The 26,438-nt window shown below is 40.2% G+C and overlaps 1 protein-coding gene across 2 annotated transcripts in view; it reads left to right on the top strand.

Moving 5' to 3' along the window:
* Nucleotides 1-7,879: 7,879 nt before the first annotated feature.
* Nucleotides 7,880-26,438, top strand: part of TTC17 (tetratricopeptide repeat domain 17) — a 163,403-nt gene continuing 144,844 nt past the window's right edge. For both annotated transcript variants that reach the window (XM_007126403.4, XM_007126405.4), the window contains exon 1: nucleotides 7,880-8,121. In XM_007126403.4, coding sequence (XP_007126465.1) covers nucleotides 7,963-8,121 — 159 coding nt within the window. In that variant the 5' untranslated portion in view covers nucleotides 7,880-7,962. The remainder of the gene's footprint in view (nucleotides 8,122-26,438) is intronic.

Genomic DNA, 26,438 nt, shown 5'->3' on the forward strand with positions numbered 1-26,438 from the left:
GTTTTGTGTCTTGTTGTCTTATGATTATAACTTCAGATTCTTGGATATTCATTAAACATTTATTCATTGCTTCTCATGTGCCAAACAGTGTGTTAGACCGTGAAAATATAAAGATGGACAAAATACTGCTCTGCTTTCAAGGGTTCAGTATTGCAAGTTATCTTTCATTTTCAACCTTTTGGATTTATTTTTAGAAGCTAATACCCTTCTGAAAAAAGGATTTGGTTCTTTCTGTCAAAGCAAAACATCGGATACTTGCCAAATCATTATGAAATAATTTCTTCCCTCAAGTTATTATGTAAAGCAACTTATTTTGACTCCCAGCCTTTATTTGTTTTCCTGAAGTAGCACCAAGGATGGATCAGAAAAAGTTACCTAAATTCTCTTGGTGATCACATCCAGTCCTATGTCTCTAATACCATCTACATGCTGAGGACTGCCAAATGTATATGCCCATCCTTTCTTGCCTGGAGTTTCATTATAGCCTCCTGATTGATCTCCCAGCTATTACACTTGACTATAGCCTGTTCTAAACACAGCAGCAAAGAAACATCCACTCTTCTACTTGAAGCTGTTCAATGACTCCTCGTTTTAGAATAAAAATCAAAAACACTGCCATGGTTTAAATTAAGTTTCTGACCTCAGCTGCTGCTCTGCCCCAGTCAGTCAGCTTCATGCAGCTAGGCAAAGACACACTCCTACCTTAGAATCTACACTGGCTGTTCATTCTAGCCGCTTATCTGCCTGGCTAACTCCACCCCTTCGATTGCTCAAAGATCACCTTCTCAAGGAATCCTGTTTAATACCGCAATGCCCCTTTCTACCCTGCCAAGACTCCAGAACCCACTTACCGAACTCAATGTTCTCTGGAGCATTTGCCAACTTCTAACATACTATCCTAATTATACTGTATATTGGGTTAGCCAAAAAGTGCCTTCAGTTTTTAAGTAAAAATAAAAGGCATTTTTCATTTGCACCAAGAACTTTATTGAACAATGTATTCATCCTTTTATTCCACTACCTTCTGCCATTTTTCAGGCAACTTCATAATTCCATCGTCCCAAAACTTTTTATCTTTTTGAAACAAAGAATTGTTCCAGGTGCCTTACACAGTCTTCCAGGGAATTGAAATTTTTTCCATTAAGAGAATTTTGTAAAGACCGAAATAAATGGAAAGCCAAACGTGCAATGTCTGGTGAATACAGCGGACGAATCAGAACTTCCCAGCCAAGCTGTAACAGTTTTTGCCTGGTCATCAAAGAAACATGCAGTCTTATGTTATCCTGATGGAAGTATATGCGTTTTCTGTTGGCTAGCTCTGGATGCTTTCTGTCAAGTGCTGCTTTCAGTTGGTCTAATTGGGAACAGTACTTGTTGGAATTAATCATTTGGTTTTCCAGAAGGAGCTCATAATAGAGGACTCCCAATCCCATCATATACACATGACCTTCTTTGGATGAAGACCAGCCTTTGGTGTGGTTGGTGGTGGTTTATTTCGCTTGCCCCACGATCTCTTCCGTTCTACATTATTGTACAGTATCCACTTTTCATCGCCCATCACAGTTTGTTTTAAAAACGGAACATTTTCATTACGTTTCAGTAGAGAATCGCATGCGGAAATACGGTCCAGAAGGTTTTTTTGCTTGTGTGGAATCCAAACATCAAAGCGATTCACGTAACCAAGCGGGCAAATGATTTTCAGCACTTGATTTGGATTTTTTGAGTATGTCAGCTATCTCCCGCATGGTTTAACGTTAATTGTTCTCAATTAATGTCTCGATTTGATCGCTATCAGCTTCAGCTGGTCTACCCGACCATGGAGCATCGTCCAGCAAGAAATCTCCAGCACGAAACGTCGCAAACCACTTTTGACACGTTCAGTCACAGCACCTTCTCCATACACTGCACGAATCTTTTTTTGCGTTTCGGTTGCATTTTTTCCTTTATTGACATAATAAAGCATGATATGCCAAAAATGTTGCTTTTTTTCTTCCAGCTTCAATATTAAAATGGCTACACAAAAATTCACCAATTTTGATGTCTTTTTTTAAATGCTGACATGACAGCTGTCACATACAATCTAACAAAATTGTTTCAACTGAAGTTAAAGACAACTAAGTGCTACTAGAGCCATCTTACGGAAAAAAAATGGACGAACCTTTTGGCCAACCCAATAATTTACCATATTTTTAGTGTCTCCCCCTGGTAGAATGTAACGTGGCTAAAATGCCACAAAGGTAAGGATTTTTGCATTTTGTTCATTGATAATCCCATACATCTAAAACAATGCTTAGTACATAGTAAGCTTTCAATAAATAATAAGTAGAGGCAGTGTTTTATGCTGAGGATATAGTGGTGAACAAGATAGGCAAACTCATGGAGTTTACATTCTATTATGCAGAGGCTAATAAATAAGCTGATTTCACAGAATAGTGTTATGAGGACACTGAAGCATTCTAAGGTGATAATTTGTAAGCTCACATAGAAAGAATGGTTAGAAAAAGTCTCTGAGGAATTCATTTGAGCTGAGTCCTGGATGATGATTTGGAGCCAGCCTAGTGAAGATCTCAAGGAAAGGCATTTGAAATGGAGGCAACAAAACGTGCAGAACACTTGGCTTAAAGAATACCAGGCTTTGCTAAAGAATGAGTTCTCAAAGTGCTTACGTTCCTAATCTCGACCCCAGAACTCCTAAACTCACCTTTGGTGAACTACTTTCAGTAACTCAAAGGGCACGTGCTCTCTCTGATCCTGGGGCATGTTTCCTCTGCCTGGAAAATCTTTGTTCCCTGACTCTCCCTCTCCCATTCATCAGGCTAACATTCCTTCTTCAGGTCAGACTAGATTGCACTCTCCCTGGCAAGCCTTTCCGCCAGGCTGGGCACAGGACCATGTACAGGACGCTCCTTCGGCTCACTGTCCTTCCCAGTTTGGAAACCATAGGAGGAACTCAAATCAGTTCTGATGGGTAGAAAACAGTAAGTGGGACTTAATTCTAGCAAGTGTGATGGAAACTAAAACAAATGAAATCTAATTTATCAAAATCCTAAGAAACTGTAGATTTATTCCTAGAAGTTGTACATTTAAAACTAATATAGCCACAAATAAGAAAATCAAGTAAAATTCTGGTCATCATAAAGAGTTGATAATAGAAACAAGATCTGAGACAAAGCCTAGACAGACTACTACATACAGTTCCAGTTTGTATTCTTCAAGAAATACATAAGAATAGGAAACAAGAAAAGCAAATAAAAGATGAGGGAATGGTATTTCTAGAAGGAAAAACTAAAACTTGGTATGCTATGAAGTGATGGATAAGATCAAAAAGCACAAACGCACCAAAAGGTTTGAATAGAATGAACTTGGATTTAATCATAAAATCAGGATACTGAAAGTTGGGTGTATGTGAGGGAGTAAAAGCTGGGGGTGGGGCGGGTATGACCTGTAGCTACTTACAGACTGAACAGTCACAATACAATTACTCCATAGAAGCTGTTGCCCTCAAATGTATTAACAGCTGCAAAGATTTGGATAAATTAATGGCTGGTAAGTCTGTATCAGGAAAAGTCTTTTGAGGCTGACCATCATGTTATCCTCAGAGCAGCCCTAGTGTCACTGTGAGTTAGAATCCTGGGCTGATCTGACACTTGGTCTCATCCAAAGTAGTCCTCATGCTTCAGACTGCCAGACAAAATACTGGCGAACTATTTCTAAATGAAATTACTACATTTCATAATTTCTAATGAAATTACTATTTAGGTATCCCCTGTCTCTCCTTTGAAAACCCTCTTCACTTTGTGTATGGCTGCTGGGGAGATACACCTGGATAGCCCCTCCTGCCATAACCGGCCTCCCTCCCTATCCACCCTTTCAACCTCCACCAGTTCAAAATCACTGAAGGAATTAACTATACGTAGCAGGCTGCCAATAATTCCTTCTATTCCCAATCAAACACGCTGCTTCACTTATCAAGATGAGTCTGTTTCCATTTCCCCTTAAATCTGGGCCAGGCTTGTTACTTTCTTTGATCAATAGAATGCAGAAGTGACACTTTTCTGGGCCTGGCCCTCAAGGAGCCTGAGAGCTTCTACTTTCACTCTTTTGGAGCCCTGAGCCACCACGTAAGAAACCTCTGTAACTAACTACTGGGACTGAGAGAGAGAGGCCCAGCCACCCCTAGCCATTTCAGCCAGTCCAGGTAAGCACTAGGCATGAGTGAAGCCATTTGGAAATATTACAAACCCAGCCAAGGTCCCAGCTGTATGAAGCCTTATGAGTGACCCCGGCTAACAGCAGGAGGCACAGAACCACCGGCTGAGTCCAGCCAAAAAATATGAAATATAATCAATCATGGTTTAAAGCTTAAAATTTAAGCCACAAAGATTTACGTTGGTTTACTATGAAGCAAAAGATAATCATTTAACAGAATTTAAACCAGGGTGTTAACTCTCTCAGGAATATTTATATCTTAAGTATTTTCTCTAAGAAATAAACAGTATAGAGATCCTTCACAACATTCAGATAAAGTGGCCCAAGAGAGGAAATTAATAATCCAGAAAGATCATTTTATCATTGTCCAATTCCCAGCTTCAAAAAAAATCTATAATTTATAATGATAGTGATAAATTAAAGGACCTATGTGCTAAAATACTTTATGCTGAAAGACCAAATTACATGCAGTTATGGGTTTTCCTATCATTTGTTCAACTAAGAATTGAATCACAATTTAGAGATTATCAGCAATTTTGGTAACTACCATCTTATATTTCTACAGTTTTTATGTAAGCATAAAGAGAAAATATGTACTTAAAATGGAAAAAATATCAGGTCTTAGAGCAATAGTATAAAAGAAGGGTAACAGGTATCTATTTGGATGTAGAAAATTGGTAGCAACAATTTTATTTGGATTAGAATTTTTCATTGTTTTATTCACATAAAATGGGAAAGCTACCTTTTGGAGGTATAAAAAACTAAACAAACTAACCACTTAAGTATGGAAGCTTTATGGAAGATAAAAATACATTAGTATAGGAGATGCTTCCTGCCCTCAGATGCTAACAGTCTAACTAGTTAAAGAGCTACTCAAGAGTTTAGCTGTTCAAAATGTACAAAGTAATATCACAAAGCAACATGGTATTAATTGTCATATTAGTGTTACAGAATTCAGAGGAGGCAAATAGAAGTTGACAGATTTTTTTACAATCTGGGATTTAAGCTATACCTTAAATAATATATTTTAAAAGAGCAAGAGAGGGATTTTAGGCAAGGAACAAGATGAGCAAGAGCACTTCTAAGTGTTACTGTGTGATGCTTAAAACACAGTTCAGTAAGACCAGAGGTGTGGAATGGCAGTCAGTATCTGTGGCAGGCAGGATTCTAAGATGGCCCCCCAATGATCCTTTCCCTCATAAAATCTTCCCCCTTGAAAGTGGGGAAAATGTGTGAATATGATGTCATTCCTCAGTTTTGCATTATATGGCAAAGGGAATTTTTGCAGATGTCACTAAGGTTACTAATCAGTTCATATGGGGCTACTCAAAAGAGAGGTTATCCAGGTAGACCTTATCTAATCACATGCATGCTTTAAATCTGGGCCTAGAGATCAGAGATGGAAGAAGTCAGAGATATAAGTGATGGAGACATTTCCCTGCTTGCCTTGAAGAAACAACTGCCATGCTGAGAAAGCCACATGGCAAGGAATGGTGGGTGACCTACGAGTTGAGAAGGAGGACAATGAGTAGCCAGCAAGAAAACTGGGACCTCGGTCCTATAACGGCAAGGAACTGAACTCTGTAAAAACTTGAAAGCATTTGGGAGAAGCTCCTGAGCCTCAGGTGAGATTGCAACCTTGGTATAAGCCATGTGAGACACTGAGCAGAGAACCCACACACACCATGCCAGACTCTTGACCCATGGAAACTGAGATAATAACTGTATGTTAAGCTGCTAAATTCTGTGGTAATTTGTTACATAGCAACAGAAAACTAACACAGGATCCCAAAGGACAAGGGTTATCATTTAAGGAAAATGAAGGTGGGTGGTACGTTAAAGCTATAGAAGTTACTATTCCGCCCCTTTGCAAGTTAACTTGTGCATGTCAAAGAAATTGCTGATGGCCAAAAGAGGTGATGTTGGAGCTTCTTTCAAACTCCTCACCATCCTTCATCCATGCTCAGGCTCTGAGGTTAGGTAGACCTGAATGCAAATCTGAGTTCTGCTGCTTATTAGCTGTATGATCTTGGCCAGATTACTTCACTAGCCTACGTCTGGTAAGTTAGTGAAGACTAATTAGAACTATGTGTGTACAGTGCCCAGTATGTATTAAACACTCAACAAATGTTAGATGATGGTGACTGTCATTATTTAGTAGCTTTATTCACAAGTAAGGTTTACTTCTATGCCTAAAAATAAGATGCTGAGAACATACAAGAAACCCTTACAATTTGCCACCAATTTCACCTTTTCATACTTAGTGCTTATTCTGCCTGAAACAGCACCTTTGCTCTAAGACTTTCATTTGGTTGGTCTGTCTCTTCTACACATGAGCCCTTACACACCCCCAATATCCTATATGTAAATTGTTACGTTGCCAATATCCCACCAGACTGCACACTGCTCAGTGGTCAGATTTTCATACCCAGGGTCTAGCAGAGTACCAGGCAAAAAAAGCAGGTAAGCCATACATTTTTAATGAAAGTAATGCTCATCACTTCAGTACTCTTAAGAAAAGCTGCTCTAAGAAGACATAAAAAGCCAGTACTGTGGTAACGGCTTCCATAGCATGAAGTGATGTTTAAACACTTGGCAATTATTTGTTTTCTTGCAATACACCTGAGTAGGGAAGTGGTCAGGCATAATTCTCATCCTCCTTTTCCCAAAGAAAAAAACCCAAAGCATAATGAACCTAAACATAAAATGACACATATAGCTAGAAGGCAGCCCTGACACACCTAAAACGACCTAGCTAACTAGAACCTAGAAGCCAGGCTAGTCCGCTTGGCCCGCGTGTTGATGCACTAGAAGGAAGTGCTTCTCAAACTTTAATGTACATACCAGTCACCTGGGGCTCTTGTTAAAAGGTAGAATCTGATAGGAAGAGACAGAAGAGCCAAGACTGTGCTTTTTTAATAAGCTCCCAGGTGATGCCAATGCTGCTGGTCTCCAGATCTAGACCTATGATGTTCAGTAGGGTAGCCACTAGCCACACGTGGCTATTTAGCCCCTGAAATCTGGCTAGTCCGAAATTAGATGAGCTATAAGCGTAAAATGCATACGGATTTTGAAAACTTGGTACAAAAAAAAAAATCTCAGTAATTTCTAATAATAATTAGATATGTTAATAATAATCTAATAGATTTCACACTGAACTAATAATATACTGCATATAATGGGTTAAATAAGATGTTATTATTATTTTTTTTAATTGTGGTTCACGGCTCACGTTACGTTTCTACTGGACGGCGCTGCCCTAGACTAACAACCCTCCCAATTCTGAAGCTCCCCCTATTGTGAGGTTTTAAGAATAAAAGAGAACCTATCCCTTCCCTTAGGTGTTTCGAAAGCACACCTTTTATTTTCCAACCATTTGACACAATCAGAAATAAAAATAATTTTTTTTAAAACCAAAGAGTTATATGTATATACTCTGAGCCCTCTCATTTTGGCTTAGGCTCCAACTGGAACACTACTTTTCTCTCCCTCTGGTTCCCACGCTCCGAGATCGTATCACGCACAGGAAAACAATAATAAGAAAGCGGTCTCCGACCTGAAGCCAAATTGGGCCAGCGCCAGAGGCCGCGCTTCCCCGCCGCCTAAACCGAGCCCGAGGCCGAAGAAGCCGGTAGACAGCGGGTAGCGCCCCCTCGGCTCCTCCTCCTCCTCCAGCGTCGACCTCCCCAAGATGGCGAACGGCGGGGGTCCACTTCCGCTTCCGGTGTGAGAGCCCGGGCCAGGGGGGGCAAGATGGCGGCGGCTGTAGGGGTCCGCGGCCGGTGCGAGCTGCCACCGTGCTCCAGTCCAGGCTGGTTTCTCAGCCTTTCCGCCTTGCTGAGTGTGGCAGCTCGAGGGGCCTTCGCCACCACGCACTGGGTCGTCACGGAGGACGGGAAGATCCAGCAGCAGGTAGCGTCCAGGGTGTCCCTCTCCGCCGGCGCCCGCCCTCGCCCGGGGGGTGGATTCCCCGGCCCGGCCCGGCCCCTGGCTGTCTGGCTCCGCGGGGCCCCGCCCCCAGCCTGCCGTCCCACTGTCCCGGTGTCGCGGTGTGGGCGACCTCCGCCCTCGGACCGGTTCCCACTTGTGTCCTGGACCTGGCCTCGGCCGCCTGCAAGTTCTCAGGCTTCCACCCCTGGGGCCGGGCGACTCTCCCCGGGAGTTCGGGTCCTGGGGACATTATCTGGCTTCCTAGCTTTAAAACCCGGATTCATTATCCCTCCTCTGGTGCTTCTCTGGCCCACGCGTCACCAGCCCTCCCCGAGGAAGTAGAAAGCAGGTGGCGGCGCCCGGGTGTGCGCGAGTCCTAGGGAGGTGACAGCTTCGGCACCCCTAGGCAGTGTGTCATCTAATGCTACTTCCCCCAGTCTCCTGTCCCACATGCTGGCGTTCGTGTCAAACTGTGGTGGTTTCAGCTGGTACCGTTACCCAGGTCAGCAGGGGCTCATTAGACACAACACGCACACTCTCTTTGCGAAGGAATGCTTGAGGATGCCTCTGGTGGCGTTGCCTGCATCTTTTCAGCAGTCAACCGCCCTAGTATCCCAGTGTTCTTTGCATTGTTTCTTTACCTAGTTCCTGTGACCCAGCCCCTCAGGGAGGATATGCGATTTCCCAGATTCTTGTCAGGTTGAATTAATTCCTCAGAGGAGAGGCTGCTTTTCTTACATAACTTTCTGATGGCCTGTATTTTGTGAATGCTGCTGATGCCTAAAGAATGCATGAGAGTGTGTGTGTTCTGCTACAGAAACTTGATAAACTTAATGACTTCCAACACTTGAGAACAATCCTATGAAGTCCAGCAAACATTTAGAAAGTGATCTGTGTGCCCCGTGCAATTTAATTTAGCCCACAGATCTGAAATGTATTAACCATTGTCCTGTGAAAGTACTGGATTGTATGTAATGAATGGTGATAGAAACACAATGCTAGGCTTACCTTTGTGTAGAGTAAGGTTCACATTTAGATTCATCATGTGATGGCAAATTTTGTCTTAAATATAATGAATGAGTAAAGCAATTTAAAAGTCAGCATTGGTTTCGGTGAGTGGTTTTCAGTGTATATCTGAGAAAAGACTGACTCTGTGGGGTGGCATTTCTCTATACCTAAGTTACATTAGAAAAAAATTTCCTTTTCATGGCCATACCAGCTGAGATTTAAAATATGCATGTGTTTCAGAAACCCTAGACACACTTACAAATTCACCTCTAACAAAAGATTGGAAAACTTGTGTGAATCCTGGTTGCGTCTGTCCTCCTTCTCTCTCCTGATGATGGTTTTGCCTGAGGCCCTTATGAAGGGAGATGTGGCGTTAAGTCCTGCTGCATTTTGGGGAGCCCTTCTCCTATTGGCTCTTTTGCAGTATTGTTTTGGGCCACAGCTATTTATATTCCCTGACATTGACTTCTCATTTTGATGTCCTGCTACTCAGCTGAGAAAGTAGCCCACCTGAAAAGTGGTAGAAAGCTGATGGAAATGTATTTATATGCTGAACATTGCAAAGGGAAAGTAGAATCTGATTTGGTTTTTGTTTTTTAACACATTCCTTCTTTTTGCACATTGGGTACATATGTTTTGGTGGGGGAAAGGTAGGGGTTACTAAAAACTTGCTTGAGAAAGGGAGAAATCTACAGAATCTTCTGGATCTCTTCCAAGTCACTCCTACAGTAGGTAGTTAGGCTTAGAGTTAGGAAAGCAAGATTTCTTTACTACATGGCTTTTTAGTGATCCTCTGGTGAATTTTCCAGTACTTTGCTACATAACATTTACAGTGTTAAGTCCAGGCAAGTACAAAATTTTATACCAGAAGAAATAAAGTTGGTGACTACAGTGTAACAAGAGGCTAGGGATGGGAAGTTGGATTTAATCTGAGGGGAAAAGCCCATGTAAATAAAGTAAGAGAGTTGGACCTCACAGTCAGCTTCTGAGTTCCACTCTGATAGCTCTGCATACATTACCCATGCAGCCCTTCCTGGCAGTAATTTGACTGCAGGCAGAATCCAAACCTCAATTTACATTGTGCTTAATTATCACATTTGGATATACTTATTAAAGAATTGAAAGGTCTCTTTAGTACGTGGATTTGGGTGTACTGCAGATCTATTCATACTTTCAGAAACATAACTAATTAAAATTTAGTATAGGAACTTCCCTGGTGGTCCAGTAGTTAGACCTTCGCTGTCCAATGCAGGGGGAGTGGGTTTGATCCCTGGTCAGGGAGCTAAGATACATGCCTCACCGCCAAAAAACCAAAACATAAAACAGAAGCAATATTGTAACAAGTTCAATAAAGACTTTAAAAATGGTCCACATCAAAAAAAATAAAGTAAAATTTAGTATATGTACTGTGTCTTACCATGCGTACAAATCCCTTGCTACTTTTTTTAGTTATAACACCTGAGTGAGAACAGAAGTATGATTTCATTTTTTTGTCTGTGCCGCACGGCTTGCAGGATCTCAGCTCCCTGACCAGGGATTGAACCTGGGACACGGCAGTGAAAGCCCGGAATCGTAACCACTAGGCCACCAGGAAGCTCCCTGATTTTATTAAAAAAAATTTTTTTTAAATTTTATACGTTTATTTATTTATGTATTTTTGGCTGCATTGGGTCTTTGTTGCTGCACGCAGGCTTTTTCTCTAGTTGTGTTGAGCAGGGGCTACTTTTCGTTGGGGTGTGTGGGCTTCTCATTGCAGTGGCTTCTCTTGTTGCAGAGCACGGGCTCTACACAGGCGGGCTTCAGTAGTTGTGGCACATGGGCTTGGTTGCTCTGCGACATGTGGGATCTTCCCGGACCAGGGCTCAAACCCGTATCCCCTACAATGGCAGGCAGATTCTTAACCACTGGGCCACCAGGGAAATCCCCCTGATTTCATTTTTAAAATTGCCTAACATTAGGGAAAGGGTTAAGGGCAAACTGAAATAGCAGGTCTTAGAAAATACCTTTTGAAACTCTTCACTTGATATTTATTTATTTTAATTCAGTTTTTTAACTTTTATTTTTATTTATTTATTTATTTATTTATTTATTTTTGGCTGCTCTGGGTCTTCGTTGCTGCGTGCGGGCATTCTTTAGTTGTGGTGAGCGGGGGCTGCTCTTTGTTGCGATGCATGGGCTTCTCATTGTGGTGGCTTCTCGTTACGGAGCACGGACTCCAGGCACTTGGGCTTTGGTAGTTGTGGCGCGTGGGGTCACTAGTTGTGGCTTGTGGGCTCTAGAGCGTAGGCTCAGTAGTTATGGCACACAAGCTAGTTGCTCCGTGGTATGTGGGATCTTCCCGGACCAGGGCTTGAACCTGTGTCCCCTCATTGGCAGGCGGATTCTTAACCACTGCGGCACCAGGGACGTCCTTCACTTGATACTTAAACCTATCCACATGAAGTGTAATAGATCATTGTTTTCCAGAGTGAATGTGGGGAAGTACTTATGAATTAAAAATCTGAATTGCCCAAAATACAGACTTAGATGGGGACATTTTCCATCATTATAGTTAAAGTTTTAAGTACAGTAAGCAGTCCTTCCCAGAAGAAGAGAACATTCGTTTGGCTTTTCTATTTCAAGCCTTAGCAGATGATAAAGATAGGCACCCACAAGTTACAGACTGCAGACTTGTGAACATGCATATATATTGGAAGCCGTAGATCTGTAGGGGGTTGAAATGGGCCTTTCAGTCAGAGCAGGGAAGCAGACATTGCTCCAGGCAGCCTCCTCACAGTCCAAGCTGAGCTGCTTCTGGCAGTAGCAGATGTCCAGTACTTGGCGTGGCGGCTCAGGGAATTGTTCCTTTCCACAGTCCCCGCTCCATCTAGGAAGCATGCCATCCATGTTTTTAGGCTCTGTGGTTACTGAGCTGCCACTGAACTCCCAGTAGTGTTGTACAGGGAATACTGGAGCTGGGCTGTGAAGAGAATGCTCCAGCCACTAAGTTCATTTCCCACTGCAGTCAGAGGACGTCTAAGAAAAGCCCCTCCTCTCTTTCTCCTCTCCAGCTCTGTTCCGTTCTCCCAGCTTTGGGCTTTGGCATACTTCTGAACCCCTAATGTCCCTGTACCTGAAAACTAGTAAGATCCTGTCACCTTATTTAAGCAAGAGTCCTTAACTTGGAGTCCATGGACTTGAGGTATGAGCTTTTATAATGTAGTTACTAGGAAGATCTACAGTAACTAGATCTTTTGTTTGACTTCAAGGTAAATTTTTGTTTGTTTCATTTTGACATTGTTTTTGCTTAATTACTCTTGTGGCAACACCTGTTTTCTATTTTAATCACAAGTGCCTAGCAGTTCTCTTGCACTGAAGGTTAAATAAACTTTTGTGAATTAGCCTAAGAGCCTATCTGTCACATCATTTCTTTGGAAAAATTTATGCTTCATGTTACAGCTTACCAGCTAACAGATGAACTCTTGAAATTTTAGTTAGGTCTAAAACTTAAAAATTTAGAGTATCAACTCTCTCATAACATTATATTATTTATTTTCTTTGCTGCTGTTTCCCTCTCCTCCAATCTTAGAACCATGGCATTTTAGATTTGGAAAAAATTCTTAAAGAATATATGGTACGACTCATAGGAGAGAAGGTCACCTAAAGACACAACTAATGAATGGCATTTAGTGGTAACAATAAGTAAAAGTGTATTTATCTGCAGTAATGTGTAAGCGAGCACTTTATACTAAGTTTGAAGTGCTTTTTTTATCTGCATAACACCTACAAAGGAAGGAACAGAAAGAAAAATAAAACCAAATGAAGTAGATGTCTTCTCTTTTCTAGTTTGCTTTACCTTTGCAGAATGTTTTGTGATAACTTTAAATTGGGGGTGGGTGGATGGGGGAGGGTCCCAAATAGGTGTGAATTAATTTGGGGGTCACTTAATCATTTTGCCTCCTGTGAAGCAGATGTCTTCGGAGTACAGATCCTTTTAACTGCTCAGAACAAATGAGATTTCTGACAAAACTAATGTCCTGAAGCTTAGCAAACTTGGCAAAGGACTGTTTGATAAGCAACTATTTCAGCAACTATGATCTAGGGAAGAGCTATCATATTTAATTGGACAAACTGGCTAAATCTTTATTGATTTTTAACAGCTTATAAGTGAAGGAGTGGTTTAATTTTGGTCTCATGTTAAGTGATTTGGTTAATCTGGGAGAGAGCATCCATATTGTACTGTGAAGCTGACAGCTTCATTTTGGTGCTTTTCAAAACTGAACCCATCTTTTGACATAGAGCATGTTTCTATGTTTATACACTTAAGGGAGTTACTTGGACCTAGAGGTCATATTGGTTATTCAGTAGCTAGGCACCTGCAATTTATACTAGACGTTGACATCAAAAGTGATTCTCATTCAATCCATCTTTTAAGATGTTTCCCACTATTATTTTTCTTCTTACAAATTACCCAGGTATTAAGTTTGTTTATACGGTAGAGTAGTAATAGGAGCTTGGAAATATACAGAGATAAATTATAACTTTAAATACTTTTCCCAATTATTTATTGAAAAAATATCTATTGATGGCTTCCTTTTCACCAGCCCACAGTGCTTTGAAGTGTGTGTTCTTTTCCACTGGCTACTGTGACATAAAATTCTCACTTTTCTTTAGGGATGAGCAGAGCACAGCTCCTTCTTAACCTTCTGGTTCTTTTTGTTTTGTCTCTTCCACCTCCGCTTATCTTCTGGATCAGTGGTTCTCAAACTTTACTTTGCACAAAAATAATCTGGGGTGCCTGCTTAAAATTCAGATTCCCAGGTCACTGAGAGTGATTCAGTAGGTTGATGGTGGAGCCAAGGTTTCCACATTTTTATCAAACTCCTCAGGAGAGTGTGATGCAGATGGGTCGCAGATCATTATGAGAAATTCAGTTTTAGATCTTGCTCTTCCTCCAGCCTTTGTTGCAGGCTTCTATTTTTACTCTCTTTGTATACCTGGGAAATGTCATCCTTTCCCAAAACTTAAGTTACCATATGTATGCTGGGAATATCTACATTTCTTTCTACAACTCAGTTTTTTTTCTCCAGAGTTATAAATTCAAGACTTCTCTGTTAACTTTTAACTCCATGTGAATGTCCTCTAGGTACTTCAAGCTTAATATGACCAAATCTAAACTCAGTTTTACACCTATACCTATGTCATGCCCTGTTTTCCCAAACTTAATGAAAGACACCACTATGCATCATCTGCCTATTGGTCCACATCAGAAATCTGGTTGTCCTTTTTAATTTCTCCCTCTTCCTTACCAACAGCTTTCAGTTTTACTTTCCAGTTATATCTTGCTTCTTTCCGTAGCCGCTACCATTACTCTTAATTCCAACCACCTAATTAATTGCCGTAGCTTCTTAACTGCACTCCCTGCTTCTAGTCTTGTCCTACTTCTAGTCCATTTTCTCCACAGTGCAGAGTAATCTTTTAAAACCTTTTGTTTTTTTGTTTAATTAAAAAATTTGAGTTACAAAAGTGATGCGTGGCACTGTAAAAATAAATACCTAACACTATGGTAGCATTTAAGGTAATAAAATGAAGTCCTCCTACCTCTACCCATTCTTATTCCCCAGGAAAAACTACCTTTAACAGATTGGTACATATCCCAGAATATGGTCCAAATTCATTAACATGTCTTGAGATCTGGCCCTTCCTTCTCTCTAGTCTGTCTCTGCTCATTCTTGAGTGCCCCACTCTCACCTCAGGATATACACACATAACATACTTAGTCATACTTAACTTTTGTCAGTGTCCCCAAATATGCTCTGTTCCCACTTACTTCTGGGCCTTTGTACATGTTCTTCCCCCAAAACATCTTAATCTGGCTAACTCACACTCTTCACAACTTAAACATCACTTTCTCAGGGAAGCTTTTATGATGCACAGATTGGAATAAGCTGTTCTTTCAATGTGCCTTCAGAGCATCCTGCATTCCCTTATGAAAGCATTTGCCATACCATGTTGTGTCTGTTTACTTATGTAAATGCCCTATTAGACTACTCTATGCTCTATGAAGGGAGCAGCTGTATCCATCTTCTCTGCAACTCCAACATCTCTCACACTGCTTAATCACAGGCTACAGTAATATCTGTTGAATGGATGATATAAGGAAGTATGAGAAATGATTCCTATTGATACCTTTTAGGAATTTACCATTGTCTGAATGAAGCCTTACGATACCAATGTGGTTGTCATCAGGGACTAGCCTAAAGGAACCCTCAGACCTTCCAGGAGATCTTTAAATCTCCGAGTAACCCATCAGTGAGTCAGCCCTGAGGCCTTCAGAAACCATGCTGTACACAGGTGACAGCCATACTTTCAGAGATTACTCTTGCCTCTCTGTTGTGATCAGGTTGTGCCTGCCAGGGAAGTCATCCTGTCGCTGCTGACATTATATATCTAAAAGGTCAGCCCTTGCTCAGACATAAAATGTATGGAGAAGAGACAGGGAAATGATAAACAAGAAAAACAAAAAAAATCAGAAAGGGCTGAGGCAAGGTAGATGGGAACTGGCAGCTGTACTGTTGAGGAGGGATTAGGATCAGCCGTGGGGTTCAGCAGTTGTTGCAGTGTAGAAGCAGCTCTGGTGGAAGTGAACAGAAGGCACTCTGACAGTCAGGAATAAGAGGGCTTGCCAGCAGGTCAGGTCAAAAATTAGAACAGCCTTGCACTCCGAAATGTAGGGAGCTGGGTGTGAGCAGTGCCTGCAGCTCAGCTGTGCTCCATGATGACAGGAGCAAAAGGAATTCCTCTACACTATGGCTCTTTTATAGCCAGACACCTCAGCAGAGTTGTCTGTGCTCACAGACTCTCCTTCCTCTCTTCATATAGGTCTATTTTAAACCCATTGCAATCAGTCCTGCATCCCCACAACTCTTGTCAGGAGACCCCGGGCCTTCCACATTGCTGAATTCGGTGCTCAGTTCTCAGTCATCTTAGTTAACCTCTTAGCAACCCAGCATTTGTCTTCATACTTGATTGAACTATTTTTTTACATGACTTCCTGAACATAGACTCCTGGTTTTCCTTCTAAATCCCCTGCCTCTCATTCTCTTCTGCTGAATTCCTTTTTGATTTGTGAGTCTTAAATATTGGTGTGCCCCTTTTCATCCCTCTGTACATGTGGCTCACCAGACAATCTTATGCAGTTTCATGGCATAAAATATCATATAAATCCACAGTCTCTCCCTGAACTCTAGATTCATATATCCAACTGCCTACTCAACCTCTCCACCTAACTGCCTAATAGACACCACGAATACATCATGTGCTAAACTGACTCTTGATTTCCCACTCCACCACATCTGTTACCAAGTTTTTCAGGCCCCAAATCTTGGTATCTTCCTTGACTCTTCTTTCTCTCACATCTCATACCCAGTCTCTCAACAACCTGTCAACTTAACTTCCAGAATGTATTCTGAATCCCACCATGTCTTTCCGCCTCTACTTTTACAGCCCTGGTCCAGACTATCTTCATCTCTTTCCTGAACCTATGCAGTAGCCCCCTAACTGGTCTCTTTGCTTTTACGATTGCTCCATAGGGTCTGTTCTCCCCAGATTAGCCAAAGCAATCTTTTAGAAAACATAAGTTTTGGTCATGCCACTCTTTGAGGGGTCTTGGGGGAAGGGAAGCAAAGAGTATCGGAAAACCTTCAGTGGTTTCCCATCACACTTAAATAATAAAACCTAGTTTTCACCATGGCCTGTAAGGCCCTGCAAGATCTGGGACCTGGCTCCTGGCCACCTCTCTGTGCTGATACTACTTTCCTTGTGTGCTGTGTTTCAGCCATACTGGCCTTCAGATGGTTTTTAAAGCACCAAGTTCACTTGTTTTTGGTTCACCAGGACCTTTGCTTTTGCTCCTTCATCTGCCTGAAGCACTTTTTTGCAGACATCAACATGGCTCAGCCCTTCTTTTCTTTCAGGCCTCTGTTCTCATGTCACCCATTTTCTGACCAAGCTGTCTAAAACAGCATCTCTTTCCATCACTCTGTCTTCTCACTCTATTTTTCTTCATATTATTTATTACAGGCACTATATTGTAAGGTATACTTTATTGCCTGCCTTTCTACAAGAACATAAGCTCTGTGAAGGCAACAACTTTGTTTTGTTCAGTGAAGTAACCCTAGTGCCTAAAACAGTGCCTGACACATGACGCACACTCAGTAAATACTGAATAAGTGAGAGAGTATGTGACTGTCTGTGTGTGCAAGCAGTAATTACTCCTGTATTAGCTGTTGCATCTCATATCAGCATACTGAAGGGCCACCATTGTTTTTTTGTTTTTGTCTTTTTTTTTTAAATTAATTTATTTTATTTATTTTTGGCTGCATTGGGTCTTCGTTGCTGCATGGGGGCTTTCTCTAGTTGCGGTGAGCAGGGCCTACTCTTCATTGCCGTGTGCAGGCTTCTCATTGCAGTGGCTTCTCTTGTTGCAGAGCACGGGCTCTAGGGCGCGTGGGCTTCAGTAGTTGTGGCACGTGGGCTCAGTAGTTGTGGCTTGCAGGCTCTAGAGCACAGGCTCAGTAGTTGTGGTGCACGGGCTTAGTTGCTCCACAGCATGTGGGATCTTCCCAGACCAGGGCTCGAACCTGTGTCTCCTGCATTGGCAGGCGGATTCTTAACCACTGTGCCACCAGGGAAGCCCCCACCATTGTTTTAATAGTCTGCAGGAGGGAGGTGCATTTACTTTAAAGGGGGCAAGCTAATTCATTCATTCTCCCTGTTACCAATAAAAGGTCTAGACAGCCTAAGACTTTTCTAAGAACATGGTATCTCTAACCCAGAGTTGTAAAATGGTGCCTAAGATAATCTACTTTCCTATTGGCTATTTTGGCTATTTTACCTCTACAACATACCTTTTATGGCATGTTCAAAGAACTCATATTTGAGATTGTGACCTTATTTAAATTAATTGAATATTGTATAAATTTAGGTTGTCACTTTATATTTTGCTTTCAAGACATACTATTAGGAATTCACACTGTTGTGCTTCCCATATTTATTTAGTCAGTAGTAAAGTCAGTTAGTCATGAGTCTAACTTTTTTTAAAATAAATTTATTTATTTTATTTTTGGCTGCGTTGGGTCTTCATTGCTGTGTGCAGGGGCTACTCTTCGTTGCGGTGCCTGTGCTTCTCACTGCGGTGGCTTCTCCTGTTGTGGAGCACGGGCTCTAGGAGCACGGGCTTCAGTAGTTGTGGCGCATGGGCTTAGTTGCTCCGCGGCATGTGGGTTCTTCCCGGACCAAGGCGCGAACTCGTGTCCCCTGCATTGGCAGGCGGATTCTTAACCACTGTGTCACCAGGGAAGTCCCATGAGTCTAACTTTTGAAAAGAACTCATTTATGTATTTTTAACTAACGGTTTCAGTCTTCGTTTTCCCTCTGAGGAACTTAGTTATTTCAATTGAAATCAGGTGACTGGCAAGAGGCCCCGCCCCCAAAGGTCAGGCCTTTCCTCCTTCAGTCTAATTGCTTGGTGGGGAGTTGAGATGGGTAATTAATCTTTAGTAGAACCCAAGAGAATAGTATCAACGCATGACAAAAGTGGTCAAATGGAGTCAGGAACGTTTTTATTAGAGCAAGTATTTGCTGAGTGCTTTTTGTGTGCCTATTACTGCATTGGGCAAGCTTAGCTCACTCATCCAGTACATACTTGGATGCTTTCTGTGTTAGGTACTTGAAATACAGCTGTGAGGGAGATATAGTCCCTGCCTTAGTAGAGTTTGTGTTTTATACAGTCATACATGGAAGTGACTCTAATTTAGGATATCAACAGGTAACTGTTATTGTAATAAAAACAATTTAATGTCTGTAATTCACTGAACACTTTATCCAGTGTTTTCATGTTCGTTATCTCATTTGGTCATCATACAGACCCAGTAGGATGTGGGTATTGATCTTCTATTAAATAAATTTGGGCAGAATGTAGTTAAACTCCTTGCCCAAGCCATGCAAGTAGCAAGTGGCAGAGTGTAAACTCAAGCTCAGATCTGATTCTGAACCCTGTTCTCTTCTCTGCAGTGCTAAACATTGCTACTAACATAAAGAAAAATATTTCTTTTTTTTTTTTTTTTTTTTAATTTTTATTTTTTTGTGGTATGCGGGCCTCCCTCCGCTGTGGCCTCTCCCGTTGCGGAGCACAGGCTCCGCACGCGCAGGCCCAGCGGCCATGGCTCACGGGCCCAGCCGCTCCGCGGCATGTGGGATCCTCCCAGACCGGGGCGTGAACCCGGTTCCCCTGCATCGGCAGGCGGAAGCGCAACCACTGCGCCACCAGGGAAGCCCAAGAAAAATATTTCTGTAGTTTTATTTGTAAAACAAACACTCATCAAAAATTAAAATTTTTCTTTTAAAAATGTTTTTTAAATCTTAAAATTGAATTAAACTATAAAATATATGATAATTGTTGAAAAAAATTTCACACTATTGTATGTTATAAAATGAAAAGTGAAAGTTTCATAACTACCCACAGTCCTCCTTCCTGGAAACAATGAGAATTATTTGTGTGTTCTTCCCAAAAGTTTCTATGCATTTGCAAATACATAGTTCTTTATTTTTAAACGCACAACTGGAAACATTTTGTCTCACCATTATCTTCTATCCACTTCATAAAACTTAGACATCTGTCCATATCAGAAATAAGAAAGCTACCCTCTTCTCCCTTAAGATTGCATAGTATTGGGTTGTATGGGTGTTCTGTAGTTTATTTAACCAGTTCTCTAGTGGCAGACATTTAGATTGTTTCTCTGTATTTGCTATCACAAACATTGTTGCAGAGAGTAAATGTGCTAATACATTCATCTTTGCATGGTTCTATGCCTATATTGAGCGTATCTATAAGATGAATTCTTTGAATTGGAATTTCCTGTTTCTAAAAATGCATATATTTAATTTTCTTAGTTTGCTAAATTGTTCTCCTAAAGGACTGCATCAGGAGTGTTTGAAAATGCTCAGCATTGCTTGGGATGTGCAAAAAATTCTTCATAATCCAATTCTAGTGAAAGACCTCTATTCCATCCATTGCCCTTAGCTAAACAGTGTTGTGATCATCAGTAGAAATATGAACAGAAAGGAACCTTCAGTTAAGTTTTTTATCTTCATAGAAAAAAAACCTTTGTCATTAACATTTATTTCACACTTGTTGGGACTGCAGTAAAAGAGATTAGTCAAGCTTATTTCTTTTCCCCCACAGTTGATACTACCAGTGTTTTGATGACTAATCAAGTTGAACTTCATTCAGTTGCCTCTTGTAGAGCAGCGATTTCCAGTACGAAATAGCAGAGTAATTTCCTGGCTGTTGAGTTTGCCATCATCTGAATAATGATAAAGTTACTAAGGTTTAATTCCTGGCACTGATTTTAGTGTTCCTTTTCCAACATTTGATTGACAAATCTGTCTTAGCTTGGGCTGCCATAACAAAACACCATAAACTGGTGATTTAAAGAACCGATGTTTATTTTCTCACAGTTCTGGAGGCTGGAAATCCAAGATCAGAGTGCCAGCATGGTCGGGTTCTAGGGATGGCTCTCTTTTTGGCTTGCAGACAACTGCATCTTGCTGTGTCCTCACATGGCAGAGAAAGAGAGAAAGCAAGCTCTCTGGTATCTTGTCTTATAGGAGCACCAGGCCCATCAGGAGGGCCCCAACCTCATGACCGCATCTAAATCTATTTACTTCCCAAAGGTCCAGTCTCCAGCTACCTAATTCCCTTTTGCCATGTAACCTAACATATTCACATGTTCTGGGGATTAGGACATAGACATCTTTGTCAGGCCATTGTTCTGTGTTCAGTATTTGCTGCTGGAATGAGAATCACTTCTGAGTTACATATAAATCCACTCTAACAGTACCGCTGCATTTTTTCTGTGTGTGTTTACAAGAATATCATAAGTACACAAATGAGAAATATTTATGACACTGGTGTCCTGATCCAGTGTTTCATTTTCTTTCCTTGTAAAGTTGTAAATTGTTTACTTTATTCATTATGTTATTTGTATATTTCTTGGCAACATAAATCATAAAATGTAGACTGATAACACTTTTATAAGAACTTGTTCATTAGTTATTCATGTTGAAAATGGTTACTTATTTGCTGATCAGTTGGGGAAATGGTAATTATTTGACATGAATGTTCTAATAAAATTGGCTGCAACACTGTACATGTTCAAATCTAGATTATAGCTATATAATATACTTCAGATACCTAGATTATTTTATGTGAGTTTAAGTATTTACAACTATGTCTTCCAAGAACTGAAAATGAGAAAGTAAAATCTAATTGAGGGTAACTTTAGAAAATATATAAGGCCATTAAAAATTCACGTGATGGTCAGGATTCAACATTTTTGTTTCTTTAAAGTTTAATTTTAGTTTGGTAACTTGGTATTCTATAAAATTGAGACTGGTTTTTAATTTTTCACTAAAATACTATACAAGTGCTCTAAGAGTAAAAAAGTCATCTTTAATAAAAATGTTTCCAAATCTTGACAGTTCATAACAATTGTGTTTTATTGATCTGATACAATTAAATTTTTCTAGTAAAAGGTGTGTTTATGTTACATATTAAAGTTTTGACAATTATTACAGCCAGCAACCTAAGTTCCTCTTAAGAACTGGTATTTTGTGAACTTACACTTCTCTAAACCTGGAAAAAGGTGCAAGTCCATGATAGACTTGAATCCTGAAGAGAGAGTTGCATGCAAAGTCAAGGCAACAGACTTTTCTGCCCCTCTCATTCTGTCCCTCTAAAACTCATCTTGCTTGCCACTGTATTAGCCTGACAGGGGTCACAAAGGTGAGGACTCCTTAGACAATCATTTGAAAATGGCAGTGAACTAGAATTGAGATAAGGGTAAAAATTTGAGGTGAGAAAGGAACAAGAAAATACAATAGATGTTGCCTTTTTGAGTGTTTGCCTGGCCCCATATCAGTGAGAGGAATTTTTTTTCTCTATGAGTGTATAAGGAAAAGAAGCTACAAGATTGTTTCTCAGATCTGAGCTTATACTTGTCATTACAGTTTATTTGTTTTTAAATACAATAAAGCATGTTGCATAGCACTCTAAAGTTTCATTTTAACAAGATGACCTGTTCCTAGCACTTTAACAAAAGAAATACTTTGTAAATTTGAGTGTACGTGTTCGCTGCAGAAGAAGTCAGAAAACACAAACCAGAAGAGAATAATCATCTGGAGTCCCACCAACTAGAAACCACCATTCATAAAATATGATGTATAAACTGTCAGATGGATTTCAAAAGAGAAAGATTTTTTAATAAGTACACAAAAGAAGACATATATATGACCAACAAAGAGATTAAAATATATTCACGCTTTTCTGTGTCCCTAAGAGTGTATAGAAACTCAGTGATTGTTGTTAGGAATTTCAGTTGATTCAACTATTCTGGAGAAAAGCTAGTAAAAAATATAAATTTAAAAGCGCAGTCCCTTTAACCTAACAATTCTTGTTCTGGGAAGGAAATAATTTGACAGCTGTCAAAAAAATTAAGTGTATGGATATTCATCACAATAGTGTTAAAAAGAGAGCATAAATTTTAGTAGGAACCTGGGTAAATGACTTTAATATAATATTACCTACTAAATAGATCATGTAAATCTGTATTTACTGGGAAAGAAGACTGATAAAATTTACGGAAGAATGGAGAGGGGAAGGATACAATACAGTGGATATATTATCTGATTTTTATAAAAATATTTGTCTACATAGCTATATATGTATGTATTGATAAATGCAGACAAGTTATCCTGACATGATATATGTATATGACAGCAGATATATCTGAAAGTGAGATTTCAAGTAATTTAACTTTCTTCTTTATATTGTCTATAATGTGTTTGTTTTTATAGGAACATATATTTAGCTTGTAAATCAGAAAAAAAGATTATTTTTAAGTTGAACTTTCTTAGAATTAAGCAGTGAAAGGGCAGAGAGGGCTAACTTTATCTATGATACAATGAACAACTTAACTCTCAGAAATAAGTAGCCACTGCTAATTGGAGCCTTGGTTTAATTTGACAGATTGTTTAAAAGAAGCTTTTAACTGTAGCTTTGGAAATAGTCCCTTGCCTAAAGTGAGTACAAGTTTATATGGGCAAATTGAAAGAATGATAACTTCATTCATTTGAATATCAGATTACTTCAGTGTCATAGGTTAGGCTGGTTAAAAGTGATACTTTTATGATAGTGTTAAATCTTTTATAGAGGTAGGATTTGAAAAGTATAAGGAATTTTTAGAAGTCATTAGGTTGGGTGCCCTCAGTTTATAGATGAGGAAACAGAAGCCCTGACAGGGAAGGTGATTTGCTTAAGGTGACACAGCTGGTCATAGTCCTGTCAAGGACTTATTTTTTCCTGATTCCTGGTGGCTTAGCTTCTTTACCTCCTTTCCACATAGTCATCAGTGAGCCATAATGCCTTAGGAGATAGAGAATCTAACAATGTGATATCAGACACTTTCATCAAACAATCAACAATGTTTTATGTACCTAATGTGTACCTGAAAGCACATTAAGTACTGAGGGTAGAAAGAGGAATACAAAAAAAAATTTTTTTGGGGGGGAAAGACAGGCATACAATAATTAAACAATGTAATAAATGCTAATACAGAAATATGTATAAATTACTATGGGAGGGCTTCCCTGGTGGCGCAGTGGTTGAGAGTCTGCCTGCTGATGCAGGGGATACGGGTTCGTGCCCCGGTCCGGGAGGATCCCACATGCCTCGGAGCAGCGAGGCCCGTGAGCCATGGCCGCGGGAGGATCCCACATGCCTCGGAGCAGCTAGGCCCGTGAGCCATGGCCGCTGAGCCTGCGCGTCCGGAGCCTGTGCTCAGCAATGGGAGAGGCCACAGCAGTGAGAGGTCCGCGTACTGCAAAGGAAGAAAGGATGAAAGGAAAAAAAAAAAAAAAATTACTATGGGAGCTCAAGAGAAGGATGGTTTCAGAAAAGAAATGTCATTTGAGCCAAGTCGTTTGGCTTTCATCAAAAGCATAAGAAGAGAAATGCATTCCACGTAGAGGAATTAGCATGTGCAAAGGCACAGAGGCTCATAAAAGAGCCACAAGGATAAGAAGATACCCTAGACAGGGACTTCCCTGGTGGTCCAGAGGTTAAAAATCCATCTTGCAATGCAGGGGACGCTGGTTTGATCCCTTGTCAGGGAACTAAGATCCCATATGCCACGGGGCAACTAAGCCCGCGAGCTGCAACTACAGAGTCCACGTGCTCTGGAGCCCGCGCGCCACAACTAAGACCTGACACAGCCAAAAATAAATTTTTCAGTTAATTAATTAATTTTAAAAAGGAAGATACCCTAGACAGAGGGCCTCAAGAAAATTAGGCAGAGGTTTAGCAATAGCATTAAGACTTTCAGTTTTGAAAATTTTCATTGGAATGTTTGGATAAATTCTTTTTTTTTTAACATCTTTATTGGAGTATAATTGCTTTACAGTGGTGTGTTAGTTTCTGCTTTATAACAAAGTGAATCAATTATACATATACATATGTTCCCATATCTCTTCCCTCTTGTGTCTCCCTCCCTCCCACCCTCCCTATCCCACCCCTCTAGGTGGTCACAAACCAACTAGCTGATCTCCCTGTGCTATGCGGCTACTTCTCACTAGCTGTCTATTTTATGTTTGGTAGTGTATATATGTCCATGCCACTCTCTCACTTTATCACAGCTTACTCTTCCCCCTCCCCATATCGTCAACTCCATGCACTAGTAGGTCTGTGTTTTTATTACTGTCTTACCCCTAGGTTCTTCATGACCTTTTTTTTTAATTTTTATTTTTTTCTTAGATTCCATATATATGTGTTAGCATACGGTATTTCTCATTGTCGTTTTGATTTGCATTTCTCTAATGATTAATGATGTTGAGCATTCTTTCATGTGTTTGTTGGCGATCTGTATATCTTCTTTGGAGAAATGTCTATTTAGTTCTTCTGCCCATTTTTGGATTGGGTTGTTTGTTTTTTTGTTATTGAGCTGCATGAGTTGCTTATAAATTTTGGATATTAATCCTTTGTCAGTTGCTTCATTTGCAAATATTTTCCCCCATTCTGAGGGTTGTCTTTTTGATGGTTTCCTTTGCTGTGCAAAAGCTTTTAAGTTTCATTCGGTCTCATTTGTTTATTTTTGTTTTTATTTCCATTTCTCTAGGAGATGGGTCAAAAAGGATCTTGCTGTGATTTATGTCATAGAGTGTTCTGCCTATGTTTTCCTCTAAGAGTTTGATAGTGTCTGGCCTTACATTTAGGTCTTTAATCCATTTTGAGTTTATTTTTGTGTATGGTGTTAGGGAGTGTTCTAATTTCATACTTTTACATGTAGCTGTCCAGTTTTCCCAGCACCACTTATTGAAGAGGCTGTCTTTTCTCCACTGTATATTCTCGCCTCCTTTATAAAGATAAGGTGACCATAAGAGTCTGGGTTTATCTCTGGGCTTTCTATCCTGTTTCATTGATCTATATTTCTGTTTCTGTGCCAGTACCATAGTGTCTTGATTACTGTAGCTTTGTAGTATAGTCTGAAGTCAGGGAGCCTGATTCCTCCAGCTCCATTTTTCGTTCTCAAGATTGCTTTGGCTATTCGGGGTCTTTTGTGTTTCCATACAAATTGTGAAATTTTTTGTTCTACTTCTGTGAAAAATGCCAGTGGTAGTTTGATAGCGATTGCATTGAATCTGTAGATTGCTTTGGGTAGTAATTTTCACAATGTTGATTCTTCCAATCCAAGAACATGGTATATTTCTCCACCTATTTGTATCATCTTTAATTTCTTTCATCAGTGTCTTATAATTTTCTACATACAGGTCTTTTGTCTCCTTAGGTAGGTTTATTCCTAGATATTTTATTCTTTTTGTTGCAATGGTAAATGGGAGTGTTTTCTTAATTTCACTCTCAGATTTTTCATCATTAGTGTATAAGAATGCCAGAGATTTCTGTGCATTAATTTTGTATCCTGCTACTTTACCAAATTCATTGATTAGCTCTAGTAGTTTCCTGGTAGCCTCCTTAGGATTCTCTATGTATAGTATCATGTCATCTGCAAACAGTGACAGCTTTACTTCTTCTTTTCCTATTTGGATTCCTTTTATTTCTTTTTCTTCTCTGATTGCTGTGGCTAGAACTTCCAAAACTATGTTGAATAAGAGTGGTGAGAGTGGGCAACCTTGTCTTGTTCCTGATCTTAGTGGAAATGCTTTCAGTTTTTCACCATTGAGAACAATGCTGGCTGTAG

This window comes from Physeter macrocephalus, chromosome 16, assembly GCF_002837175.3.
Source record: "Physeter macrocephalus isolate SW-GA chromosome 16, ASM283717v5, whole genome shotgun sequence".
In the NCBI taxonomy this organism is placed as follows: domain Eukaryota; kingdom Metazoa; phylum Chordata; class Mammalia; order Artiodactyla; family Physeteridae; genus Physeter; species Physeter macrocephalus.